General features: G+C 43.1%; 1 protein-coding gene across 7 annotated transcripts in view; it reads left to right on the top strand.

The window, feature by feature from the left end:
• Nucleotides 1-26286, top strand: part of ENOX1 (ecto-NOX disulfide-thiol exchanger 1) — a 550861-nt gene that overhangs the window by 387201 nt on the left and 137374 nt on the right. For all 7 annotated transcript variants that reach the window (XM_066581809.1, XM_066581791.1, XM_066581817.1 and 4 more), the window contains one exon: nucleotides 16154-16318. In XM_066581809.1, coding sequence (XP_066437906.1) covers nucleotides 16154-16318 — 165 coding nt within the window. The remainder of the gene's footprint in view (nucleotides 1-16153; nucleotides 16319-26286) is intronic.

Below are 26286 nucleotides of genomic sequence, written 5' to 3'. Positions count from 1 at the left end.
TCAACGTTGTTGCAGACCAAGTACACTGCTACATGGCAATACTATTCCTTTCAGGCCAATGTGTCCTGCCACACTATGCAAATTGCTCACACATCTGTGGGATGTGCTTAAAAAAAAAAAGTCCCCTCCATGGAGGCCCTATTTCGCAAATTAAAGGACTTAAAATATCTGCTTCTAATGTCTTGGTGCCAGATATCACGGGACACCTTTAGAGAACTTGTGGGATCCAGGCCTAAGAGGTCAGAACTGTTTAGTGGCAAGAGGAGAGCAACACAAGTTTCAATGTTTTGGCTAATTGGTTCATTATCTATGCATGTACGAAGCACATGTTAATGGACTCCATAAATGCTGTTTTGAGGGGTGCCGTTTTTATGGGTGTTTCTAATATGTAGATCACTCAAAATCACTTTAGAACTAACTTGGTCCTTTAAAAGTAGGTTTTGGATGTTTTCTTTTAAATTAGAAAACTTGCATCTGTACTTTATAAGCTTTTTGGTGTCCACAAATAATAATAAAAGACGCTTATTAAATTATTTCAACATAATGTTGACACAAGGCAAATGTTCTCTATTAACTGTTTTGTGTGATAGAAGTATCTGTCTTAGGGGTTGTCTCACACGAGCGGAGTCGAATTGTGGATTCCACAATCGCCGTCTGAGAGTATGATACACAGTAATAGGCGGGCATCGAAAAGCATTGAGTTTCGCCGGTTTGCTCACACTTACGGGTAGGAATTTTGGATTTTGCCAGCGGAAAAAAATCGTAGCATGCTCTATTTTACCGTGGATTCCACGTGTATGGGCTCCATTGATCTCTATGGATGCATTTGATCTGCAGGGCATAGAGAATTAAGATTACGTATGGGAGCGGATTCAAACGCAAGTTGCTAGGAGACCAAAAACAAATGAAATAAAAGCAGGAATTTGTGGGCAGACAATGCAGGATAGTCTGGGAAGTAACATGCCAATAACTTGTTTTTCTGGGCTCTTCCTCCGCAAGAAGTAGTATTTGTTTTTTTAATTGTTTATACTACTTCCAAAAAAAGTAGTATAAAACCAACCAAGCCCAGAGAGCAGCACCATGTTCTGAAGGCATGACTCTCAGAACAGCTCTCACCATGACAGCACAAGAGAATATCAACTGCGCGGTAAAAGGGTGATTACAGGGGGTTGGGAAACTTGCTGATATGTGGTCCATACGTGTACATCCGCATGCATATGCGACCATTCGCAGTTCATTTCCGTGATCATCTGCAGGACTTCCGCTGTGGATACCGCGTGCGGAATCCAACCCGCTCATGTGAGCCCAGCCTTAAGAATTATGTGTAAATTTAAGATATATATAAATAAACAGAAAACCTATTGACCAAAATGTACCAGTAACAAAGCCCAATGTGTCACCAAACAGTTCCAGAAGCATTCCAAAGTTACTACTGAAGTGACACCTGTCAGAATTGAAAAATCAGGCTGTGTCACCAAGGCCAAAACTTGCTGCAACACCAAGGGTTTAAGCTCACTCCAAGAGCACAATGGGCAATCTTTATAAGGAGGGGAAAAATAACCCAAAGGTAAAAGTGAAGGACCTTCAGAAGACTCCACAAATCACCAAAACCTTAAACAGATTGATACTCATAGGATGCCATGAGGGAAGCCGCTGTTGTCCCTCCTAATATTACACCTACCTCAAGATTGTCAGAGACCACCTGCTTATGGGAATATGTTCTATGGACAACACTATGTTTGGAGGGAGCATCATGGTTTGGGGCTGCTTTGCATTTTTAATGCTGTGTATGAGTACATTCACTAAATGATATTCATGCTGTTAGAAAGATATTTCAGTGAAGGAGCAAGCGCAGATAAAGCTGGGAAGATCAGACTAGAATTGGTAGCCACAGGTAATTTTTGTATGTTTGTGGTGATGTCGGCGGGATATGAACATATTAATGCCTGCACACCTGACCTTCATGCAAAATGTATTCTTGTGTTTCACTGGATGTTTCATACTGGTGCTTATGGGTTCAAGCAGGTATATGCTTTTAATTATCCCCAGGTAACTGCCATGCAAAAGCTTCAGCTCATGCACTCAGGAATATAAGCATTTGTTTTAGGGGTTTGCAGGGAACTGATTATTTTAGATTCCTGTCAAAGTACTGGACTGGGGTGCTGATGGCACTACTGTACATACAGAGGAAAGCAATGCCATACATAGCTTAGCTTGCCTATTAATGGGTTGATGGCATGAGGACTGTATAATTACCTTGTTAATGTACAGTGTATGGGGCTGACAGTAAGAAGTTAAATAGAGAAAAGCTTCTGAAATAATGTCACGTCCATACCGGTAACTTACACTATGTATACTGGTTGAAGAAAAAGTCATGTCTCATAGACTGGTAGGGTTGGAAGGGACCTCCAGGGTCATCGGGTCCAACCCCCTCCTCAGTGCAGGATTCACTAAATCATCCCAGACAGATGTCTGTCCAGCCTTTGTTTGAAGGCTTCCATTGAAAGAGAACTCACCACTTCCCGTGGCAACCTGTTCTTGTTATTATTAGAGTAAAAGATTGCAATAAAATGTTAAATTTTTTAAAAATAAGAATGAAGCCGATAACACAGGATCACAGCATTGACAGTAGGAGACGCAGACAGCTCACCTCCTCCCCCACCTTGCATAGTCACCTCATTTAACGGAGCAGGTCCACAGCACTCTCCCAAAGGTCAATTAGTAATTTTCTGACTTGGTTATGTTATGTACAGGTGCTTGCTGTTAGTCAATTATTTTCACAACTGCTGTACCAGCGGCTTTAGCAAAATAGCTCCCCGTATGTAAAAAAGAAAACGATTAGACAACAAGCAAATAAACATTTAAAATGTTTTGGACAAGCAGCCCACGCAATCTCACTTATACAAGGTGATGTTTTTAATACATTTTGTTGCCCTTTTTAATGATTCCGCATGATATTTTCACACATTGTACGCCTGCAAATATTTTCTCTGAAATGGAGCATATAAACACAACCAGAGGCACTCAGTGTGGACTATGGGATGCACAATTACCAGTGTGATTTATTCCAACCCTTCAGGGTACACCTAGTGATGACCTTTTGAGTTCAAGACTATGGACTATAACATTGTAATCTATTCTAGACCTATCTGTGACCCATCATTAAATCACAACCTACTGGTTATCCATCTAGAAATTTTACTTAAATGTGAGAAAATGCAGTTTTCTGTTTGCTGCATTTTTTTGGACTATGAAACGCACTTTTTAACAAGAAGGAATCTTGCAAAAAAGTTTGTGCGTCCTACAGTCCGATGTAAGGAGGGTTGGCATTGCCAGAAGCTCCTGATCGCTTCCCTAGTGATCTGGCAGAACTCTGATAGAGTGGGAGAGATACTCCTATTAGCCGGTCCAGCGCGGATGGGACAGCAGTGAGGATGAAAAGTATTAACCCTTTGCAATCCAATTTTGGATTCAGGGTTTCCTAGGGGGCTTTCTCTTTCTGTGATTATACAATGTTGCCATCTGCTGGCTAGAGCCAGCACTGCGGTGTGGGACATGCTGGAGAGGCCCCCCGACAACAGAGCGGCCAGTAATGTACAGTAAGAATACCTTGCCGGATGGCTTCCGACATCAGAGCTGTACAGCATCGAATCAGAATGTCTTCAGACATCAGACAGTGGATTGGAAAGGGTTAAAGGGGTTGTCCCGCGCCGAAACGGGTTTTTTTCTTTTTCAACCCCCCCCCCGTTCGGCGCGAGACAACCCCGATGCAGGGACTTAAAAAAAAAAAACGCACAGCGCTTACCTGAATCCCCGCGCTCCGGTGACTTCTTACTTACCGGTTGAAGATGGCCGCCGGGATCTTCTCCCTCGGTGGACCGCAGGGCTTCTGTGCGGTCCATTGCCGATTCCAGCCTCCTGATTGGCTGGAATCGGCACGTGACGGGGCGGAGCTACACGGAGGCGGCATCCTGCACGAGCGGCCCCATTGAGAAAAGAAGAAGACCCGGACTGCGCAAGCGCGGTTAATTTGGCCATTAGACGCCGAAAATTAGTCGGCTCCATGGAAACGAGGACGCTAGCAACGGAGCAGATAAGTGAAAAACTTCTTATAACTTCTGTATGGCTCATAATTAATGCACAATGTACATTACAAAGTGCATTAATATGGCCATACAGAAGTGTATAGACCCACTTGCTGCCGCGGGACAACCCCTTTAAGGATCTTTCATGATGTCAGCATCATGTGATCAGATGGAAGAGTCGGGCGTGGGGAGCTTAGGATAAAAGGATTGGTATCTAAAGTTTAAAATTAATAGCACCAAAAATCTAGTACTATAGTTTATATGTTGCAGATTTAAATTCTGCGCCACATATCAGTATCCACATGGATTCATGAATGGGTGTGAGTGAGGGATGCCTCTGATTGGTCAGGCTGTGACCAATCAGAGGCATCTCATTCAGCAGGCTGGGATTTTAAATCCCCGGCTGCTGAATACTACTCACAGCTGTTCAGAGCAGTTCAGGAGAACTGCAGCCTGCCGCACTGAACTCCGTCTGCCGGGACCAGGTGAGTATGTATATATTTTTTATTTTTACACATTTCTGGATGAATTGCAGGGAAGGGCTTATATATTTAACCCCTTCCCGACAATTCATCCCGCGATCGCCGGCAGCCCATTGCTTTCAATGGAGTCGGCTGTATTGCCGGCTCCATTGAATTCAATGGTCAGTGCTCGTTTAATCGAGACGAGTACCGCGTGGTGCTCGTCTCGAGTAACGAGCATCTCGAGCACCCTAATACTCGAACGAGCATCAAGCTCAGACGAGTATGCTCGCTCATCTCTAATGTTGACCTTTTCACTTCTGTAGACCACCAGGGGGAGCTTTTAATTAACATAGGGAAAAAAATTGCTGTCTACACCAGGAATGCAGCTTATAGTCGCATGTGTCTTAGGGCTCCTTCACACTGGCGAGAAAATTGTGCGATTTTCTCGCAATGCGAGAGTGAGTGAAAACGCATGATGATGCGTTTCAATGCTTTTCAATGGTTTCATTTTCATTTGCGATGTTTTCACTCCTGCGATGCTGCGTGAGAACAAAATCGCAGCATCTTCTTTCTTTTTGCGATATCACTCATTGTTTTCAATGGGGCAATACTGGACCCATTGAAATCAATGGGAGAACAGCGCGATTCCCTGCAGTGGCTGTGACAGCCTCTGCGGGGATGGAGGGAACCCCTGCAGAGAAATGAGGCTGTTTCCATGTCTGAAATATAGTAATTGGATTTGTTTCTCAGTCATCATATTTTAACATTTGGTATGAATTCGTTGCTTAAAAAGGACAAGTCAGAAAACCGTCAGATTTAGATCTCATAATTTCTGGGAGTAATGGTAAATGATAGGGTGACGATATCTAATACATTAATAATCCATTAAAACTTGCAAACAAACAGCCTTGCAGATTAGAACCTACAGCTTTATTTCTTAACAATTAGCTGAACACTTTCTGCAATGTATAACTATGCTATTAGATGTCACTCCTGCTGGTGAGGGATTAATTTCCCTAGCACGCTTCATATCTATGCGCTATTCTTTATAGTAACAGAGCAGGTATAAAAATATATAGAATATCATATTACAATTCTTCAGCATTTGCTGATATGTGGAAGGGGCTTTTCTTGTAACTTCTTTTCTCTTTCTCTGTTGTATTAGTTTTGAGATGGCAACATAATTCAGTATAATTTTCTTCTATACTGAAAACCTCAACATTTACTGGCTTCACTGACCTGTTCGAACTAGGATAGCAAAGAGCGTGAGAGCAGAGAAGTTGACAGAAGAGATTGCTACAATATCCCTCAATGAACTGTAGTAATAGACAAAGTCTTATAACCAACCAAGATGTTTCATACTACTTATCACATGCAATAAGACTAATTTATAAAGCCAGAGGGAACAAATACTGTAGCTGCAGCCGGTGGACTGATAAACAGGATATTTAAAGTCTAACGCAGGTTGTTGCTCTAGCGAACTGCACCACAGAACTGTGGCAATGGCAACCAAATATCACCTGAACCACTCAAATCGGCCTGGCTAACTGAAATGTAGCACCTGCCCAAAAGGGGCGACCCCACTGGGAGAGAAGCCGAGACGATCTGACAATACTGACCACTGCACAGCAATCCACAGAGTACTTGGGTGCAAAAGCAAGGAATAAACACTAACAGAACTGCTGTGCACAAGTCCAGTAAGCACTACAGATAGTGCTGGCCAGTACACTAGATGTGTAACTGTCAACCCCTGCACCAAAAGCAGCAGATTCAAATACACTTACATAGAAACTGATAGGCTGACTGAGTTGAAAGACCGCTCTAGAAACAGAGGAAGATACTAATCCCTCAGTGCCCAGGGCAGAATGACACTATGTCACACAGTGCGTCATGTGCGTCATGACAAAGTTTGGTACTTTGTCAGCCAGTAGAGCTAAATATGATTGTTCTCACATGTATGCTAAGCCTGAGGAAGAACCTCGAGTAAATTGGAAAGCTCGCTATAACATCATGTATTTTTGTTAGCCATTAAAAGGTATCATATCTACAAGATTCCTTGGTTTCTCTTGCTGAGAACAATCACATATACAGTGAATGACACATTAGACTTCTTATATCTTTCAGAACTGCAACAGTTTGTTGTGGCATAGATTCCTCTATGTATTGAATCCTTCTGTAGGAATATTCGCCCAGGTCAGTGCCTTCTTGCAGCTGCCGCAAATTACATGAAGATACTGACATTTTCTGAGCAGCCTGTTCTACCTTGTTAATTGATGCCTACAACTTTTTGCCTACCATCAACATGGTGCATCAGAAATCCTGATACATCTAATGACGCAATTATTTTGCATCGCTCAGTGATCCAGTTTTTGAGCTCTTTTGCCGACTGGATTTTTGCCCCCTTGTTTTTAACAATGCCATTCAAACTAGTTATCTGCTGTTATTGCCCATCCGTGCTAACGAAGCATGAATTGTACATTCAGACATGTTAGTAGACAATAGTATTGTATTCTACTGCGATTTGCTTGATTCTGTGCTGCTTGTTGATCCTTTTACATCCTCCTCTGACTTCTTTCATGGACATGTTACTTATGTTCACAGCATCCCTTTGCTGGATGTTTTTCCTCATTCTTGGTATACTCTCTACAGCAGTGTTCCCCAACTCCAGTCCTCAGGGACCGCCAACAGGTCATGTTTTCAGGATTTCCTCAGTGTTGCACAGGTGATGTAATTATTGTCAGCGCCTCAGACACAGGGGTTCTTACTATAGGATATCCTGAAAACATGACCTGTTGGGGTCCCTGAGGACTGGAGTTGGGGACCCCTGCTCTAAACCACTGCATGAGAAAACCCCACAAGGTTGGCAGTTTTTTAAATACTGGACCCGATTAGTCCATTGCAAATGGCCAGGCCTCGTTTGAAGTCGCTTAGAGCTGTCGATTTTCCCATTCAAATGTAGATCCACACTGAAACTGATCCACTGCAAGCTTGTCACTTACTTTTTTGCTGCAATCTGGGATGACTTCACTTTCCAATTGTGAAAGGACCGGATATAGCGGCCATTCAGTGTATAACAATATGTATTGTCGTTACTCCTTAATTACATTGTGTCCCTATAGGAATGTGTACTCTTAGCTCAGTGCTCTGGGATCGCTACATAAAGCGGTAAGGATGTTCCTTTAAGCTGAAATTGTATTCTTCAGAAATGTTGATGCCGGGAATTTGAAAGATTCTGAGTGTTTAACTTTGAACAAAACGCGATCTAGGGCAAAAAATAAAAAGAATGATTTGGCATTGAATCATTTATTTGTTTGAAGATGGAGCTAAATGGATGAGTCCGGGGAATGTATTCATTATGGAATTTGCGCTAGATACTTTTGTTTTAAGCTCGCATAAAATTTTCATAAGAAAGTTGACAGCTAAACCCTCTGAGTCAAATTGTAAAATAGTAAATGGACAGCGATGTGATAGACTCACAATTAATATATCCGATGTATTTGATGTGTAGAATTATTACTGGTGTCCCACTGTGCTAAGACGCGGCTCCATTGATTGCTGCATGTTGTATTATTGACAGGCTCGTGCCTCCGTTCTCCTAACAATAGTATCCAGCGAGTCGCTTCTCGGAGATGGCTCTCATCATTTATGGCATCACCTGTTACCTCAAAGGAGATCATTAAACTGCAAATAATATTGTGAGAGCCTGCAGAATTATATTACAGTAATAATACGTCAAACACAGCAGTCAGAGTGTTAGTCTAAACGAAGAGCAATATTCATTTAAGTAGGCAAAACAGAATGCAATCTATGTAATAATGCATCATGCAGATCACCAGGCTTTCGGTTATCTCTTCATAGGTTGCCCATCAGTTGTTTTTTTTTTTATTTCGCATTAGGGCTTTCACGCCCGGCCTATATACACTTCCATCTGAGCAGTCCTCCCTTTCCCTCCCCCTTACCAGCTCTATGCCTCTCCCCTCCACTCCGGCGTTTGCAATGGGAGGAAGGGGGGATGGGGCGGAGCTAAACTCTGCTCTGTCCCACCCTCTCCCATTGCTGGCTGCAGACAAGGGGCGGAACCTTAGCTTCTTCCCTGTCCCGCCCACTCCCATTGCAACCGATATACGCTTGTGTAAATAAGTCCTTAGTATGATGGATATTACACTAGTCTGCAAAGTAAAACTTTTTTTTCTCATCGTAAACAAAAATACACTTTTCTAGACCAATTTTTCATGCTGATTCCAGATATGCTTTCAGTTTTCTCCAAGCACTTTGTTTTTGTGATATGACCACCTATGAGTTTTACCAATTTTATGTAAATTTCAGAATGTATCAGGAATGGACATAAATCCTGTAAATGTATCATCAATTCGGTCAATTTTGATTCAGATTCTACTGTTTACCAAACAAAACATTTAATGCTATTTATAGATTTTTGAAAGATTTTCAGTAATTTGATGTTGCTGTCTTGAAGCTGTAAATAAACCACAGACATAGCAAAGTATGTCCGGGTGATTTTTTTGCATTATTCTAGCCATGCCGACAAATTTATGGCAAGTGAAATCTAATCTGAAATGAGAAATATTGATTACATAGCACTCCTATTACAACCAATACCGAAACATAATGCATCTCATCACAAAAACTACATGTGCTACAAAAAAACTGATTTGAAATCGGCACAAAGAAATCTATCTAGTCCTCCTGAAACCAACTTGCATGAAAAAGTTTGTTGACCAGTGTAATAGGAGGAATTTATGAATGCGCTGTAGAAGAAAACTTCGCATACTCTTTTTTTTGTGCAAAAATGAGTGATTTTTTTTTCCCAATATTACACACTGTCCCCTGCCTTTCAAGATGATGATGGGTAGGGCAGAGCTTAGCGAGAGGGGAGGGGCTCGACAGATTTGCTATAATTTACATCTGAAATTGGCGTAAATTATATTCGACATTTACACAAACTCATAGCTGGCACAGATTTTAGTTTGTGGAGGATGGGCAATCCAGACTGCTCCAAATGTATCAGGATGCTGCGCCTCTTAATACAATTGGGGCATTTTCCTTCTTCAGGCTGCAGATTAAAGACCCATTTAGACTAAACGATTCTCACTCAAAATCATGCAGTTTTCGTGCACGATTCGTTCCTCACTCAATTCTAGAAAACTAGAATTGAGCGATGAACTCTTATCAGCGATGCAGTCTGTTATCAGAGTCGACAGCGCTGATGAGATTATTTCAGCTCGTGTCCCGCTGGTAGTTCACAGCGGGATGTGAGCTGTAAGCATAGAGAACAATGGAGCTGTTTGCTTATGCAAAACAGCTGTATTGTTCACCGAGCGATAGCGGGGGTGTCCCACTCCGCCTGCATAGCTCTTTAGTTGTTAATTAGCTACTATAGACTATGCAAAGATGATCACTCAAAACTGTCACTCAAATTGTCGTTTGAGTGATATTTGAGCAGTTATCTTTGAGTGTAAATGGGGTCTAAGACTGGTGTATGAAATACCTAACTTAGAGTAACAGCACTTTTGACTGTCAGAGAATTGTCAAAAGTTTTGATCAGTGGGGATCCTGCTGCTAAGACCCCTGTTGAACACTAGAACGAGGGGACTGCAGTGCTCATCCGAGCACTGCCCCCCTTAGGTTGCCTTTGCTGCTTTTCCTCTCCTCTCAGCAGCTGAAGACGGCTGCATAGAGGTTTATAGAAGTTTCTAATATGTAACAGGCAAGGAGAGAGGAGGAAGGAGATTTGGAAAAGTTTAAGCATTCTTGGTGGCTAACATATGCAAAATCGGAGACTAGGGATATTCCTGAGTGCACATTTTGTTATTTGAATGGAGACTAATTGGCATGCTATATTTATTTATAGACTGCGTTAATAAGCGAACAATACATGACATGGCTGAAATATATACATGTCATTAAATATGAGGAATCTCTCTCAAGTGAGTGTGGATTGGTGTATCTGTTTTCCTGAGACACGTCCATGGATATTCCAGTATCTCTAACCTGCTGATATTGCATCCTTATGACGTTTTTCATCTCCTATTAGCTTGTATTGTATGTGGGCACAGCTGTTAGTATTCCGATCGCATTACCAATAAATAACATTTGAACTGGTTATTTCACTCTCGTATTACATTTGTGCATTTTTGAAAGTATTTCTGGATCGCACTAATAACAGATTATGGGTCAGATTTACTAATACTCAGACGGTGCATACTTAGACAGTCCTAAAATGTCCCCGTGATTCATCTGGTGCATTTATAGACCGTCTGGTCTAACTTTATACCATGTATTAGTTGGCTTAATTTGTGCCAGATTTTTGCAACGGAATTTTGACGCAAGTTTGTACACATTCAGGTCACTCCCCTTTCCAAACGTCAAAAACACCTTATACACCGTATACATGACTGTATAATTCAGTGTTCAGCCATAGTTTGTACGTCTATCCACATTCTTTCCTTATTGTAAAGTTGTCCAGCATGTGTTTTGGGAGTCACCTGCATGTGGTACCCCAAATGGTGGCAGCTCTAAATACTGTGGTACCTAAATGTTTCCTTTAATGCTGGGACTTAGCACTAGGGTTGAAACCATATCACTGACAATTAACATTGGGATACGTGCCATATGATACACAGTCATTTCTTGCTAAACGTTTTCCCTTAATAACCAGGGCAGCTCTAACACCACCTGTCATTTTTAAAGTGGCTCATAAGCCAGAAAATGTTAGGTATCTCTGCGCTAGGGAAACGGACCCTGCACTGTAACATGGGATTCCCTATCTACATTAGTGCTTGCTAAATAATGTGGGATCTTGACTACTTTAGTAACATTCCACTTCAATGATTGTTTCAAGAAGACCAAGCTACTTGGGCATATGGGTGTCCTAGCAGGGGATCCCCGTATCCCCCTTTATTAGCCACAAAATAGAACTGGTAAGGAAGAGGTCCGCTGAATGCAGCCTGTCCATCTATTATATCTATTTGTGTCACTGGTGATATCAAATATTCAGGATTGTGTAACCTTCATTTCTAAGGGGAAAACAAAATACGTTTCTATGATAATATATGCAATTGCTCAGTGTTATAATTTGATATCTCTCCTTATTCTTCTGCTCCTAATCTTGTTAGAGGCCAAATTATTTTGCAGTTCTGTGTTGGAGAAAAGTGTCAAATTCTGTGATTTACTTGACTACTGGATGCTGGAGTAATAGTTTTGCTACAACTGCACTCACAGTACATTTGTGATGGACGTTGGAGGTGTACTTTGGGAGCATTTCCCAACATATAACATACTAGTAATTATTAGGACATTATAGTAGCAGCATTTCTGGTGGCACATCATACTCACCGTAGCTTGATTACCGCAAAAGACAAACACAGATTGGCTCCTCCCACAGCAGTGACATCACCATAGGTCCTTCAGCCCACCGGATCTCTGTGTTGGTAGGTCAGTGTGTTTTGTCAGGACTGCTGAGTTGTAGGAAATTATAGTACCAGTATTTCGGTGGTGCAATGCACCACACAGCGCTGCTACATGGTACATGCATTATGATCCCCACTTATCACACACACAGCTTGGCTCCTCCCACAGCAGTGACATCACCACAAATCTTTCAGCCCACCGGATCTCTGTGGTGGAGGTAGGTCAGTGTGTTCTGTCAGGACTGCTGAGTTGTGTCTGACATATTAGCGGTTTAGTTGTATTTTCATTTTGTTATTTTTGTCCTCCCCTTCCAAGAACCCTAACTGTGTTGTTCTTCTGTCGGTCAGACTCTGTGTTAATGTTCCCTGGGGTGGATCATGAAAAGCACGCACACACACACACATACAGACAAGTGGTCGTTAGTAGCTTGCCAGTGGCATACATTACCCATAGGTTCCCATGTTAAATTTTAAATAAGTATTCCTGCATGATAAACACTTTGGGATGCCTCCGTGTAGAATAGTGCAACAGACTGTACTACTTAACATTGAATATGCAACGCAACTGCATGTCAGTGTGCGTCATACGCAGCAATAGCCGGCTCAACGGCAGCCCACACGTCGGTAAAACAGTGCGTGATACACACATCGTTTTACGTATAAGGCCATAGGAATAAGTCCCTAATCAGAGATGCTAGTTTTAGTTGCTTCACCTTTGTGCATTCTGCTTATTGAAATACATTTGACCTCGTTTTGCCTAGATGTTCATACATTCTGTTGGGTGACACATATCTCCACACCTTAGTAAATAAACAACGAGCCTCATTTATGAAAACGGTCATTGACTGCCCTAGCCGGAAGGATAATGTTCTTCCCTTGCTGATCTACTGTGTGATAGCGGTGCTACGTGTGCTGCATTCGTAGCACTTAATCCAGTCTATCATTCCTTTAAACCAGTCTGGTTGTCTTTTGCACATCCTGTACATATATATTAAGAGTGTTTACAAATTGGCCCCGACTTTTCTGAATTACTTTTTCAGCACTTTGGTAGGCCAATGTAAATTGCTTCTTTTGTAAAGTATATTTAATGTCTCTACAGGAGCCTAATGTGTTATGCACGGTAAGGCTTATTAACGAATACTAATAGTTACTGCAAAATTAAACTAGACAGTCTTAAAGACCCTCCGGAGTTGGGACAAAATTCTGTACTGAGACTGGAGAGAGAAGAGTGATATATTGCCTGCGGTGGTTGCTCTCTACTGCCCCTCCGATCCGCCGATTTCAGGCCCTGTTTTCAACCCTCCAAGACGGCTGCAGCAGCTTTCTAACTAGCTAATGCACACTCGGCACTGCTGTCTGATTGGCCAGTGCTGATCACATGTGGTGTTCTGGCTAATCAGAAAGCAAGTATAGTATATTTGCAGTCTAACATCATGTGTGATTAGATAGTCAGAAGATTGTGTTGGCCATCTTGGATGACTAAAATGAGGATCCAGAACCAGCATATTGGAAGGGCGACAAAGAAAAAGTGCCGGTAATATACCCTCTTCGCCTTCGGTTCCAGGGGTGAATTTTGTCCTGAAACTAGAGAGTTGCTTTACAGATTTATCAGTCGCTCTGCTGAATGATACATTTGGTTAATTTTAAGACTGTTTAGTCTAACGTTATACCACTTTTGAGTTGGTTTAGTTTATGACAGAAATTGCACCATTTTTTGCACACTGTCATATTTAGGCCATGCCCCCTTTACCCTGTTGTTGGATGCAGCGAAAAAAAAGTGTTTGAAAGTGTCTAAAACACATAGAAAATGTGGCGCAAAGCATGTCATGTTGGACAGTTTGCTGCGACAATTTGTACCAGAAAACTGATGAATTTTGAATAGTAACGAAGTCCCCGCATGAACACACACATAAGCGTGCACATGTAAGGAGACCTACAAGATCAAGGGGCCTGATCTTATGACTACACTAAACACTAATTGCTACAATGACCGACTATTCATTACAACTATAATTTCTTGTTTTCCTAGCCCACCACACAGGGTGCCTGTATTTACCTACTATGCCTCATTTAGTAAAATGGTATATTGCTCCACCGAGCAACGTCACCACCACATTCTGTAGAAGCCTAAGCAGAGAGATGGTGGTCACCTTGCTGCCACATGAACTCCTGTTATCAAGCCTCGACCATTGTAAGCGCCTATACTTAAAGGGAACCTGTCACCCCCCTCCAGCACTGTAAGCGAAGTTATAGTGCTGTTAGCAGACGTGACATAGAGCTGGGTGATGTATTTTTTATACTCTCCTGCAATCCAGCGCTGTTGCCCACTTAGGATTGCTTGGTGCTGGAAAATCTGACTCTCTTCCCGTGCCCGCACACTCCTTTACAAGTCTATGGGAGAAGCCAATACACATGAATCTGAAAAGAGTCCGATTTTCTAGCGCTGCACGATCTTCAAAGAGCAACAGGACTGGATCGCGGGAGCGGGTGTATATACAAATGTGCAGGAAAGTTCAAGCAGCGGAGGGGGGGGGTCTTGATAAATGTGTTGCTTGACTTTTAGCGTCATTTTGTCAGTATAATTATGCCAGAAAACCCGTGAATATGAATAAAATGAGGAATCAGCAATAGTGTGCATTGACTTGTTTCGCCAAATTGTAAAATGTTCCAATATTGATTTTGAGGGTTACATGTTTTTCATCTGTTTTTGAGAATGTCAGCTAACACCCAGCATAGTTGCCACTAGGTAGTCACAAAGCTGTACGCCAGGACCAAACAGCAAATCCTAAGTAATAACTCCCGTAGAATGAATTGATCTTCACATTAAATAAATCTACTTCAGAAGGCTTATTGTCAATGCAGTGCAAGGTAACACATGCGGACTAGGCACATGAAAGGTTATGGAGAAGAGATACATGTAATAAAATGCATGTAATTGTAAAATGTGAGTAAAAGGTGGATATGGTACTAACTGAGGATTTCATATCCAAGTATCATCGCTGGAACCATGATTAGCCCTGAAGTCCTTAAAGGGGTTGTCTCGTGGCAAACATCAAAATTTTACATCACCCCCCCCCCCCTCCCCCTCCCGGGCATAAAATAGCAATTTAAAGCGGTTTTTAAGCCGCTGCTACTCACCGATCTGACGAAATATGAAGTTTAAAAAATCTCCCAAGATGGCCGCCGGTCCTTTCCCAGGGATGCACTGCGGTTTTCTCCCATGGTGCACCACGGGTCTTCTCCCATGGTGCAACATGGGCTCTGTGCGGTCCATTGCCGATTCCAGCCTCCAGATTGGCTGGAATCGGCACACGTGACGGGACGAAGCTACATTGACGACGCGGTGACCAGCTCTCCGGCACGAGCGGCCCCATTCACCAGGCAGAAGCACGGACTGCGCAAGCGTGTCTAAAATGCCAGAAGACATCAGAATTAGACTGAGCCATGGAGACGGGGACGCCAGCAACGGAGCAGGTAAGTGAATAACTTCTGTATGGCTCATATTTAATGCACGATGTATATTACAAAGTGCATTAATATGGCCATACAGAAGTGTATAACCCCACTTGCTGCCGCGAGACAACCCCTTTAAGGATGAACCTTAAAGGGGTTTTCCCATCAGTTAAAATTGCTTCATGCCCACTCTGTACTTCCCGGTGGCTGCTGACCAGGACATGTGACTAGCACTGGCTATAGAAGGTCACTAATTGGCTGCATGTCCGGGTCAGCAGCAATCAAGAAGGACAGAGTGGTTGTGAAGCAATTTTTAGCTGTGGGAAAACCCCTTGAAGCATACATTTCAGGACCCCCATGTGCTACAAGTGTGTTTCTCTGAAGGGCATTCAAGGTAAACGAACGGTTTTCTAGGAAGGAATGAGACAATGTGAGACAGCCTGTGCCAATCCAAACAACTGGTGTGGAGAAGCTGATGGTGTTCTCGGTGTCTGGTTTCAGATGTCTGTAGCAGTGATTTGATTTTATGTTTTTTAATTACATGGCATCCCCTTTGATTTCCCTGCATGCAGTGTTTACACGCCGTTCTGCCCCCAATGAGTAAATGGTTTATAACACACGGGGAGGTGCGCGCTTTCCCTAATGTTCTGAGCTCAGACATTAAATCTTTTGCATTATGTCTTCTTTTATTTCTAAGGTGTATTGCTGTTTTGTTTGTTTGCAGACTCTCTCTGCGTACCAGGCTTTGATCCAAACTTAAGTATGATGACTGGCATAACTCCAATCAATCCAATGATGGCTGGCATGGGTCTCTTACCACCTCCACAGCTGCCTATAGTGAAAGAAATTATTCATTGTAAAAGCTGCACCCTCTTTCCTCCAAATCCTAGTAAGTGCCATAGTAGAAATGCTGATTTTGATCATGTTCTAAGTGCTGATTTATCATATATCTGTTTACCTATACTTGTGCAATTGGGCTGCCCCCTTTTTTTTTTTGGAAGGGTCTGTCAAAGTAAGATAATTCCTGGAAGACTCCCCAAGTCCATCTGTCTTTGGATAAACCTTTCAGCAAGTGTTTTAAAGGGGTTGTCTCGCGGCAGCAAGTGGGGTTATACACTTCTGTATGGCCATATTAATGCACTTTGTAATGTACACCGTGCATTAAATATGAGCCATACAGAAGTTATTCACTTACCTGCTCCGTTGCTAGCGTCCCCGTCGCCATGGATCCGTCTAATTCTAATGTCTTCTGGCGTTTTTAGACGCGCTTGCGCAGTCCGTGCTTCTGGCTGGTGAATGGTGCCGCTCGTGCCGGAGAGCTGGTCACCGCGTCATCGTAGCTCCGCCCCGTCACGTGTGCCAATTCCAGCCAATCAGGAGGCTGGAATCGGCAATGGAACGCACAGAGCCCATGGTGCACCATGGGAGAAGACCCGCGGTGCACCATGGGAGAAAACCGCAGTGCATCCCTGGGAAAGCACCGGCGGCCATCTTAGGGAGAAGATTTTTATAACTCCTTATTTCGTCGGATCGGTGAGTAGCAAGCGGTTTAAAAACTGCTTTAATTTGCTATTTTATGCCAGGGGGGTAACAGGGGGAATAGGGTAATGTAAAATTTTGATGCTTGCCGCGAGACAACCCCTTTAATTTCTCAGCGGTGCCACCAAAGGGGAAAATGAAGTTTGCTATGGTGCCCATAGAAATTAACGGCCTGTCCTTGTAATAACCAGATGTGTTGAGTCCTCCAGAAAGAGACAGATGCTCTTTGTCGACCTCTTCTAATCTGGCTATTTGATGAAGGTCCAGAATTAAGGCCCATTTACGCGCAACGATTATCGCTCAAAATTTGTTCCAGCAACCTCAGATAATGATCATCGTTGAGCGATGATTTTAAGGTGAGCTTAAAAAATTGTTTGAAGGTTCAGCCAGGAGAGAAGATAACAGGGACCGCACGCTGTGTTCTCGCTGGAAGCTGTTGATTGCATTGTATTCAGTCAACAGCCTGTGCCAGAACAATGGAGCTGTGTGCAGAGCTCACACCACATGCTGTGTTCTGCAAACAGTTCCTGGAGGCCCTTTTACATGCAAATGGCGCTAATAAAGTGGTAATGGACATTAGTGTCTATTAACACTTTATGCCAAGTGATAGCTAAAACTGTAAATCTTTCAATTGTTTAAACAATTGTCTTTGCATGTAAATGAGCCTTTAGAGACTCCCCTCTGTTAACAAACAGTTTCTTAATAAGGTATTTGTCAATGGATTTTCTAAACCAGACCACAATCCTACACACTGAGCTGCCACACCAGTCCTCTTGGTGACACTTTCTACTAGTGAGTCTTATTCACAGAATACCCACTGTTATGAGCAACGCCTGTATTCTCTTTGCTACTAATCGATTTATTTATTTTACTATTTTTCATTCTACATGTTGAGTTATATTAGGGTGGCCTCCCCTGCTCATACGCCCTGTTAGGGGATACGAAAGTCATAGAGTGGGTCCCATACTCAGAACCCTCCTCTACTGCTTGAACAGAGAACCATTCTGTATGAGCAACTCCTGCCCAGACAGACAATGTGCCGTCTTTATAATTACAGGACAGCCGTTCACATGCATCGCCATCCTGTAACTCCACATTTTCCCTGCAGCAGACGCGGCAAGGGAGATGTCTTGCTAGCTGCAGCGTCCCGCAGCAAAATCAGCTGTTGGGAGTACCTGGAGTGGGACCTGGGATGATCAGCTGATCGCCCCAGGCCCCATAATCTGAAGGAGATTGTGCATGCTGGCACAACTCCTTTTAAACTTGTGTTTCCAATAATGTTAGTAAATTTCTTCTAATGCACTTCACCAAGATTAGTTAATATCCATCCAAACTGCATTATTCTACTGCAGAACATCTGGATATATGTATATAGCTCATTTGTGTTCTGATTAACATATCAGATTGCATATTTTAGACACAGTGGATTGGGATACATAGTACCGCTAAGAGTGAGATAATGGATTATGCTTTTGCTAGTGACAATTATAGATACATGACTTTGATATTTTCTGTCCATTATGTCTTGTATCAGTACAAAGTGGTTGTACACCTTTTAACAAGTCTTGTTAAGTTAAAGGGAACCTGTCACATTGAAAATGGTGTCTGACCCGCCGGCAGCATGTTGTAGAGCAGGAGCAGCTGAGTAGATTGATCTGTACACTGCTCAAAAAGTTACGGGAACACTTAAGCATCACAATATAATCCCAAATCACTTAGACTTCAGGGATGTCAATCTGCTCAGTTAACATACATAACTAATTGTGAATCAATTTAATCTGCAGTGGTACAATTAGAAGTGACAACAGGAGCGCTGGAGAGGCAACAGCAGGCGACCCCCAAAAAGGGACTGGTTGTGCAGGCGGTGGCCACAGACAATTACTCTCACCTTATCTTTCCTGACTGATTCCTCTCTAGTTTTGTGTTTTACGAATGTCCTTGATATTACTGTTAGCACGAGGTGCTACCTAAAGCCCATTCAGGTTGTACAGGTAGTCCTGCTCCTCCAGGATGGCACATCATAGGTGTCATTGCAAGGTGGTTTGCCGTGTCTCCCAGGACAGTCTCAAGCGCGTGAAGCAGATATCAGGACACAGGGTCATAGAAGGGCATCATCCCAGAAGGAACACCGCCAGAGCCATACAATATTACCTTCATATTCTTGGGCACAACTCGCATTGGATAGTGGGTGGTCCTATCAGTGATTGACAGCCTTCTCTCTATGAGGATACATATGCACATAGTAGTCAATCAATAATTAGAAGGACCGCCTACCACACTCCTAGTGTAAAAAGGGGAAGGATTTACATGAAGGACATACAAGTTATACTAAATCTTTCCCGACAACTATATAGAATGTGCTCCGCTCCTCCTGCTATATAACATGCTGCCTGCAGGATGGACGGCATGTACAATGTGACAGCGTCCCTTTTACTATCTGGGCATCTACGTAGCGCTCAGCTTTTCCTACGTAATTTGCATATGACTGTTCTGTGTATAGGAAGGTAAAGCTTTTGATAATAACTCCTACATGTCTCGCTGCACTCTTTTATTCATGTGCTCTCTGTCGGTATGTACATAAAATGTGAGTGCCATGAATCCTTTCCTAAGAGCCCAGAATCATTTTTTTCCCTTGGGCAGAGTGAGATAAAATTATTTCACTCCTTCATTGTCTCTGTACCCTCTGCATGATATGCAGTCCTGCCAGCTGACTCCATCCGTCACAGTCTGACTGAGCCAAGATGGTCTTTCTTCAGACTGAGCACCATGGCTCCAGTTTAATATTCATTGATGCAGTCTTTGCTTTTCTCAGGGTGATTTAAGCCCCACTCAAATGCATCATGTTTAAGTATTCATGAGCGACTGTAACCCTTTAGTCTCTGTAGAATAGATTCTCCCGGGTTCCTGATACTGTAAACTGTTAAGTCTGATCATTGGCTGCTGTAAATGCATCTGTGTGTTCTTGTAGCTAAGTATATATGCACATTATTGTCTCACTTCTGTTTACCCAGGTGACATCTAGTAATGCTCAGTAGAAATATCTGTTATATGCAGATTCAGGAAAAAAAGCAAAATGTAGCAACATCAGGGGAATGTTTACCTAAACAGTGGAAGCTTACTTCCAGGTGGAAGAAATAACATAATTGTTTCTCAAGGGCACCTCTTAAAAGAACACTCCATGCCAAGACTGATACATTGTGTAATGCCTGGTGCTAGGCTTGAAGGGGCGAGTATGACGGGCATCTTCTCCTTGAATCCCTGTGTAATGCTGTGTCTCCTAAGACTATGCACTAGGTATTACCGTGTATCAGTTTTATCCAGAGTGCTCCTTTACAAATCATAGATAGTTGTGTTTAAGAGGAAGAGAAAAGCATTAAAGTGGTTGTCCAGTTGTAAACTATTGAGGGCCTTCTGGGTTTTGCTACAGTGCCCCATCAGTTCTTTGTATGCCTCTGCTTCTATTCGCAGCTCATTCACTTCATAGTTCCCTTTCATGCCGTGAGTATAGGTCAGTGGACCCGCGGTCAGGCTTGGACACATTAGTGAAAAGCGCCCTTAATACGCACATCTGATACTTGCCATATCGAGAACAAATACAGTTTCTGGTTCTGTATATATATATACCACACCACGAATATTACCACACCACCCTCAGCCGTGCCCTGGATGAAGTGGCACCGCCTGTGACGCGAGCCGTCAAACACAGACCACGGCAACCCTGGCTCACGTCCCAAACGCGCTTCATCCGGCGGTGCTCTAGGTGCGCCGAGCGGCTGTGGAGAAAGTCAAAGCTGCCAGCAGACTTCCTCCACTTCAAATTCATGCTTAAAACGTATAACCCAGCCCTTCACCATGCCAAACAAGTTTATTTCACCTCCCTTGTCTCCTCACTATCCCACAACCCTAAACAACTCTTTGAGACCTTTCACTCCCTCCTCAGCCCCAAGGAACAGGCCCCTGCGACAGACCTGACTGCTGGAGAACTAGCTGCCTATTTCAAAGAAAAAATCAACCACATTCGAAAAGAAATCTCTGAAAGCTGCATGGTTAGCCCTGATCCCAGTTTCATCAGGACTGCACCCAGCACCTACTCACTATCTACGCTAGAACCAACGACAGAGGAAGAAGTCTCCAGGCTCCTTTCCGCTGCCCGCCCCACCACCTGCGCTAGCGACCCTCTCCCCTCTCACCTCCTCCGCTCCCTTTCCCCAGCTCTCATTACTCACCTTACCACAATCTGCAACCACTCCCTAACCTCTGGCACTTTTCCCTCCTCATTCAAACACTCGATTATATCCCCTCTGCTTAAAAAACCAACCCTGGACCCGACTAATGCTGCCAACTACCGACCCGTCTCAAACCTCCCCTTTATCTCCAAATTACTGGAACGCCTGGTCTACTCCCGCCTTACTCGCTTTCTCTCTGACAACTCGCTCCTCGACCCCCTCCAGTCTGGTTTCCGCTCTCTACACTCGACCGAAACTGCCCTTACAAAAGTAACAAATGACCTGATGACTGCAAAGTCGAGAGGTGACTACTCCCTACTAATCCTCCTTGACCTGTCTGCTGCATTTGACACTGTCGACCATAATCTCCTTCTCACTATGCTCCGCTCTATTGGTCTAAAGGATACTGCTCTCTCCTGGTTCTCTTCCTACCTCTCTGACCGCTCTTTCAGTGTTTCCTTTGCTGGTTCTATCTCTGCTCCACTTCCTCTCGCTGTCGGGGTACCCCAGGGCTCGGTCCTTGGTCCCCTTCTTTTCTCTATCTATACTGCCCCAATTGGACAAACCATCCACAGATTTGGCCTCCAATGCCATCTCTACGCTGACGACACCCAACTATACACCTCCTCTCGTGAGATCTCTGAAACATTCCTCCAAAATATCACCGACTGTCTGTCCGCTGTCTCTAACACTATGTCCTCCCTTTTTCTCAAACTAAACCTCTCTAAAACTGACCTCCTTGTCTTTCCACCTTCTAACCGACCTCCCCTCAACATCTCCATTCCAGTGTCTGGGGCCATTATAACCCCCAGACGGCATGCCCGATGCCTTGGGGTCACACTGGACTCTGACCTCTCCTTTGCCCCCCATATCCAATCTGTGGCCCAAACATGCCACATGCACCTCAGAAATATTGCTAAAATACGTCCGTTCCTAACCACGGACACGCTAAAGACGCTCGTGGTTGCACTCATCCACTCCCGGCTTGACTACTGCAACTCGCTACTCATTGGCCTCCCCCGCACTAGGCTCGCTCCACTCCAATCCATACTAAATGCAGCAGCTAGACTCATTTTTCTATCCAGTCGTTATTCAGACGCCTCTGCACTATGCCAGTCGCTGCATTGGCTGCCCATCCACTGCAGAACTAAATTTAAGCTCCTCTACCTCACTCACAAAGCTCTGCATGGTGCTGCCCCACCATACATCGCCTCCCTACTGTCAGTATACCACCCAGCGTGCTCACTCCTATCGGCTAACACCCTCAGACTAAACACCCCTGTAATACGAACCTCTCATGCTCGCCTACAGGACTTCACCAGAGCAGCACCCATCCTCTGGAATGCTCTACCCCAAGGCATCCGGACAATTCCCGATGCACAAAATTTCAGACGTGCCTTAAAAACGCACCTCTTCAGGGAAGCATACCAAATCTCCTGACCTAGTCCCTCGCCCCTCCCTATGGTGCTCCACCCTGTTTGCCTTCTGATAAATGATCTGTACATAAAATTTCCTATTGCCTGTGTTCCCCAACCCCTGCACCTCGTGTACCACCCTCAACCCATTTGTGTCTAACCCAATATACCTCACATTGTAATTGTTGCAATTGTTGTATTGTTTTGCATTTATCCATGCCTGAAAGCGCTGCGGAATAAGTTGGCGCTATACAAATAAAGATTATTATTATTATTATTATTATATACAGAGCTAGGTTCTGCTGGGGTATTTATATACTGAGTTTGGTTCTGGTATTGTATCTGTATACTGTGCTTGGTTCTGGTATTGTATCTATGTTAGCTTGGTTCTGGTATTTCATCTACGTACTGAGCTTGGTTCTGTTGGTGTATCTATATGCTGAGCTTGATTTGTTCTGTATTTATTTTATACATTTGCTTCTGGTAATGTATTTATGTTAAGATCTGTCCTTGTGCTTGTATTTATGTACTGAGCTTGGTTTGGGTGCTGTATTTATGTTTAAATAGATAAACTAGTTGAGTTTAAAGGGACTTGGTGTGGGTGGTCACACAAAACCAGAGCATGCTGACCCACAATGGTTAGTGGCTGCTCAATTTTGCCAGTATTGTGTAGCCAGTTGAACTGTGTGTTTCCACCCTTAGGGTATGTTAAGCATCAGAATACACACCATATGGTGCAGATTTTGGTGCTGGTCTAAACCAAACTCTGCACCATATGGTGTGTATTCTGATGCTGATTTGGTGTTGTTTTGGTACAGTTTTTCCACTGTAGAAAATCCACCAGCTGTGAATGCACCCTTAGGATGGGCAGATTCTCAAGGGCCAACGTCATATGCTTGCCCCACAGGCTAAAATTGGCCAGATAGCCCCTGCCCAGGACATCCGCTGACCTGCTGTAAGCTGAGCCTGTGTGCTTTTTGTACTGATGTGTGCAAGAACCAGGCAGCCTCATTCCCACAGCAGTTGCCAGGCTTGGTATTGCAGGCCAAGTTCCCATTGAAATGAATGGGAACCTGGCCTAAAGTCCAAAGCTGGGCTGTTGCAATAGGAACAAAGCTACGTGCTTCCTGCACACATCAGCTCCATGCATGAGTGCAGAGGCCTGACAAACAGCTGATTGATGGGGCTTCTAAATGATTGATGCCCACTGATCTACTATTGATGATCAATCCTGAAGATAGGCCATCAATAGTTCACAACAAGGACAACCGCTTGAATTTAGAGGAAATATATATGTCAAATGCTGCCCCTTTACTGCTCTAGGTAATTGTCAGCAGCGGAGATTAAAATGGAGAAATAATGAATCTGGTTCATCTGTAAGTCTTTAAGAGTGTGCAATAACATGTTAATCAGGAAGCCAAATGTATCCGGGCTGGGGGCAACCCTTGATTGATCCATAGAGGTACCTGCATATGACAGGTTCCTCTCTAATGAAAACAATAGAAGTTTTTGGAACATATACTGTAAGAGCTATGATGTAGCTGTGCTGTTTCTCACTAGGGTTCTGACTGTAATAGTCCAATACAAAGGTGTTAAAGCGCAAAAAAAAAATATTAACCCTGGAAAAAGACTGCAGATGTGAATTTCGCAATCACCAATTCCAAACTAACTCTTAGTTAGACGGCAATTCCAGCGATTGCTTCATTGTGAGTACTGGGTACAGACTGAAAACTTATTTGAAGCGCAACTTCACGTCAAGAAGTATCAAAGGGAGCCTTAACTATATGTGCTGAAATATCTATTATACCTTTGTTGCTACACTCCAGCATGAGAAATCATTCCATCCTTTAATGATATCAACTCATGCACATAATGACGGGGTGCCTGATTCAGACAGGATGACAAACTCCATCCCACACAAGCTTCCCATTTCATAGAAATGTCACATTTCGATGCCAGTGCAACTTGCTGTGTCTTTGGAATAGACCCCAGTGCCTGTCATTGTGTAACACTGAGTGATGGTCGGCGTTTCACTGATTACTGTGTTCTCATTTCCCTGCAAGTAATTTCCTATTGTTTGCTATGAAGCAAGATTGAAAGATGCCAAGCAGCTGTTGCCTAGGGATGCGGTATTGTATCTGACAGGCACCCATTGCAGCAACATGTATCTTCTCTCTATTTCTAAGGCTTTCTGCTTAATCGTGACATAGATCTCATCACATATCAAAAAGATGCACGCACATCTCAAGCAAATCACGAAACTGAAAAGACACCCTAGTGTTATAACCATTGTCAGAATTGTATCGATCATTTACAGGTTTTTATCACTTTCATCAACTTACTGCGCCTCAGTGGCAAAAAAATAAAAAAAATTGATACATCTCGAGTCGAACGGATGACAATGTAACTGATGAGTCCTCCAAAGCAAGAGGCTAGCAAAGAAGGGTCATGTCCTATATATGCCCTAAAATGGGACAAGGGCACAGCTTGTCCCAATACATCAGCAAACTCCAGACTGTAAAAGCAGCGTAAATCTGTCCTCGGCAACATTGTCCATTAGGATGCCTTTGACTCTTGTTTAGACTATTCTAAAAATTGCAGTTCTGTGAATGACCTCCAGGCTGCTAAATAATGTTTAAAGGTAAACTATGGCGCCTGCATTCATCTTCTCAGCCAAGTACGTAATGCCTGCTGTTAGGTTATGTTTTTCCCTGTTCTGGCATTCTGTTGTTTTATCTGAAACAAGACAGCAGCGATAACCAGCAGAGTTTTTCATCATAATGTCAGAGCTTTGTATTTTCTTCTTCTTTTTTTTTTTGGTATGCTTTTTATTTCTTCTCTTTTTGATGCCTTTTAGTGTAGTGGTTGACAAAGGATAAAATTGCACCTGTTATTGTATTTGTTTACGAAGCAAAAATTACAGCTGGCACAATATGTATTTCTTCCCAAGAAAAACGGATGGGAAAATACAGTTATTAAGTAGCATTTGTTAGATTTGCCCTATTATTACTTGTGTTTTTTGCCTTCAATATTTCTACTGCTGGTTCTCTTGATTTCAACAGTTTTTTTTTTCTATCTTGAAATCCTAAGGTGCCTTGTTCACACATGGTGAGTTTGTTGCAGATTCTTAGGAAGGTTCTACAACACAAACTGCAACACATTATAGTATGTGAAACCCCTGATCACATGTAGTACAAAAATCCCAGCAAGGCGTGATGTTGATTTTCAAATGTGTATCTTGCCTGCTATGTCATTTGTAGTGGATCTTCAGCAAGATTCATGTTTTAGGCCTCATGTCCACAGCACGCGCGGATTACACATGCGGATGCACTGCGAGTGATCGCAGATTTGATTTTTAAAGGCTTGCAGGAGATCGTGGATTCTTTGTTTTTTCCGCACGAATGCACAGCGGATCATCTGCACGGGAAAAAAATCTGCAACCCCACCTCCCAGCCTTCTCCCCACCTTCCTAATTGATTTTAACCTTCAAATCTGCAGTGCATCCGCAAATGTATTTGCAGATACACTGCAGATTACTGGCTCCCATGGAGATAAATGAAGCCAATCCGTGGTAAAAGGGAGCATGCTGCGATTTCTTTTTCACGCAAGCCATCCGCAAATCAAATCAAATAAAATCTACACATGTTAAATTAAGTGCGGAAGCCCATGCTTCTCTA

The sequence above is a fragment of the Eleutherodactylus coqui genome, chromosome 1 (genome assembly GCF_035609145.1).
Source record: "Eleutherodactylus coqui strain aEleCoq1 chromosome 1, aEleCoq1.hap1, whole genome shotgun sequence".
NCBI classification, from domain to species: domain Eukaryota; kingdom Metazoa; phylum Chordata; class Amphibia; order Anura; family Eleutherodactylidae; genus Eleutherodactylus; species Eleutherodactylus coqui.
This window is presented reverse-complemented; position numbering and strand designations above follow the sequence as displayed.